Raw genomic sequence first — 3,088 nt, forward strand, 5'->3', positions numbered from 1 at the left:
AGCTAGCATGACCGCTAGTGTGACCGCTAGTCAGGCCGCCACTAGGAGGGCCGTCATGGCTACACCACTGCGACGCCAAGCAACTAGAGCAAGGGTGTGTCACCAGAAGACGCCGCCTAGGCCCGTCAAGCCGCGGGCCTTGTGCCTGACAAATATGGTATTCCAAATCGAGAGCGGAGCAGCGTCTTGGCGAGGTCGCCAATTTGGCCGAAACTGGAAGGGTTGTCGATGACCGAAGCGCCGCCATGCCAAGAAACCTGAGAAGGGGTGCACCACTAGTTGAAATCAGGACCAGACACCACCGAGAGCAGCAAGGAGCTAGAGACGCCTGGATCAGACGTTACCGTGAGTAGCAGGGATGCCGTGACAGGACACAACAACCCACGCGCCTCAGCGCATCTGAAAACCACAACTATCAGGAAGAATTCCGGCGTCGGGTACCGCCACTACAACAGGAAGAACCACCGGGGAAAAGGCACCGCGCACAGTGAGAGATATCCTTGGCCCTACCGTCCAGGACGTGAGCTTAGCCCAACATCCTCCAACCCCGTCTAGGGAATCTGAATGAGAGGAGGGGCTGCTAGGTGTGGCAGCTAGGTTTTTCCATGTCACCCGTGAGAGCGCCATGATATTTCATTACACCTTTTTGTGAAGACACAAGATGTATATATTTCAGTGGAATTGTGTTGCTGACAAGGGGCCCCACTCTATGGAGCTACCTTTCCTCACTTCCGTCACACATTACCGTATTGCAACTTCGTCTGGATAATCCCGGATAAGCCGCAAGCAACGCCAATGGCGCCGCCGCTCCTCCTCCTCCTCCTCCTGCTGCCGCTCCTCGCCGTGGCCGCCGAGGCCGTCCCTCCCACGCCGACGGCCCGGTCCAACCCCGCGGCAGCAGGCGGCGGTGCAGGTGCTCCCCCAGTCCCGACGCCGTGGCCGGAGCAGTTCCACGCGGTGATGTTCACCAACCTGACCGAGAGCGGCGGCCGCCTGCAGCTCATCGACCTCTACTACGACTGGCCCCGCGGCCGCAACCTGAATCTCATCCGCAACCAGCTCTCCGGCGACCCGACCTACGACGTGGAGTGGACCAACGGCACCTCCTACATCTTTGACTCCGCCTCCTGCCGCACCATACGGTTCCCCGTCGGCGTCCTGCCCCCGGACTGGCTCCACGGCGCCGTCTACCTCGGCCGCGAGACCACCGACGGCTTCGACTGCCACCTCTGGACCAAGGTCGATTTCGTGTGGTACTACGAGGACGTCCTCACCCACCGCCCCGTCCGCTGGAACTTCTTCAATGGTACGCCCCCACAGATCCATCCATCCGTCCTTGATGCGGCATTGCGATTTCGCAACTGTTATTGCCTGTAAATTCTGTTATACTGATCTACTGAATCTTGTGCAACCGTCACATAACGGTGAATTCTTTCTGTTCCATGGCGAGAGAATGCGACGATGATACGTTTTGCTCCACGAAATTCAGTTCATATCTGAAGGGATTCAGTCTGAACTCCAAATCTACCTAATAACTCCCTGGTTTCTTGATGTGGCAGTACAGTGCACGCTTCGTTTACTTGGTTTCACTTGGATCAGGAACCCAAGAATCTGGTTGGTTCTCCATGGGGAATCGACCGTCAAATTTCGATGTTCTGGACATACTTCTTTACCTTCCTGTTGAGCAATTCAGTTTCAGTTCCTTGATGCTATGCTACTCCTTTCCTTTCACAGGGATGCAGCAGCATGTGATGAGCTTCGAGGTGGGCGGGGTGCTAGAGGACTCCCACTGGCAGGCACCCTCGCACTGCTTCACTGACAACGCCGCCGCCGCCATCGCCACCGGAACCGACGGGACGAGCAGCCTCCTCAGGCTCGCACGGACGACCGCAGCGGCTGTAACATCTGCAGCTTAAAAAACAGAGTTGGGTTCCCACCGGCGGTCTTTCCATTTCATTATGGATCTACGTATCGTATTATGCTACTCTTGTGTTGTGTAACAAATCAAGTGTGGAGCTGGTTTTCGTCACAGCATCCTGACAACACCACGATGGTTTCATGGTAACAAAAGCAAATTATTCCCTCCGTTGCTAAATAGGAGTACTCTATAAGTCTTTTTAAAGATCAATGTGGACCGCGTACGGAGCAAAATAGTGAATCTACGCTCTAAATATGCCTATATACATCCTTATATATGTAATTCTTATTGGGGTTGATGCCTTCTTACCCGCCCAGGTTCAAACATGGTAGTTGTGATTTGGGTTTGTCGCGCCAATTATGCAGTAAAGGTTTCCTTTGCGGTCTTTCTTTCGAAAAAGTTGAGTAAAGCAACATCAATTAATATGGATCAAAAGGAGTAAAAAAGTTCATAAAAAATAGAAAGCATCTCAAATGTAATACCCTCTCTGCCAGACGCCGCTGGAGCGGCAAGTAGAAGGGAGGCAAATCCATAGGCTCGTCGGTGAAGCCTCAAGGAAAGGGTTTGGTCTAGCCGTTAGGTGAGGAAAAGTAGGTTACTAAACGGTGTGGTTTCTTTTCTAGAGACTTTCAAATTTGAAGTATACCTTTTATCTCCAAAACCGTTAACTCGGTTGATGATCTGCTTCCACGGTTAGCTTTCTTGTCGACATCCCTCTTCTCTTCTGATGAGGTGAGGAGGAGAGGGTGGGAGACGAGGTCGGCGGCTTTGGGGGAGAGGATAGGAGGGGTGTAGGCCGGCGACAAGGTGGCGTGAGGGCGCGTGACGGGAGGGATAGCATGGACGATAGCGGCGGCGGCGGCGTACCTAGGTTTCTCTCGCCCTTTTCTCCGATGTGTAAATTTCTTCGTGGGCTTTGTGGGGCAGCTAGGCCCAGTCAACCAGAGTGCTCAGAAATTGCCACCGGAGTAGCTTCTATATCCACCTCCACCGCAGCCCTCCGCTCCTCGATTTCGTCAACACAAACCAGGGAATCACCTTCTAGCCAGCCCTGGACGCCCCCGACCGCCTCCCATGCGGCCACTTCTCCCTCAAGCTTGACGACCGCTACATAACCCTCGGATGGCGCCACGGCCTTGCGCTCTTCTTCCTCCCGATCTTGCTCTAGGT

The 3,088-nt window shown here is 54.1% G+C and overlaps 1 protein-coding gene across 1 annotated transcript; it reads left to right on the plus strand.

Annotated features, from left to right (window-relative positions):
* Positions 1-684: 684 nt before the first annotated feature.
* Positions 685-1,845, plus strand: LOC123135949 (uncharacterized protein At4g14100; the record flags this gene model as incomplete). Its single annotated transcript, XM_044555221.1, is given in 2 exon segments — positions 685-1,306; positions 1,735-1,845. Coding segments are annotated over 2 exon segments (622 nt in total), but the record flags the coding sequence as incomplete, so codon positions are not given.
* Positions 1,846-3,088: the final 1,243 nt, after the last annotated feature.

Source organism: Triticum aestivum, chromosome 6B (genome assembly GCF_018294505.1).
Source record: "Triticum aestivum cultivar Chinese Spring chromosome 6B, IWGSC CS RefSeq v2.1, whole genome shotgun sequence".
In the NCBI taxonomy this organism is placed as follows: Eukaryota; Viridiplantae; Streptophyta; class Magnoliopsida; order Poales; family Poaceae; genus Triticum; species Triticum aestivum.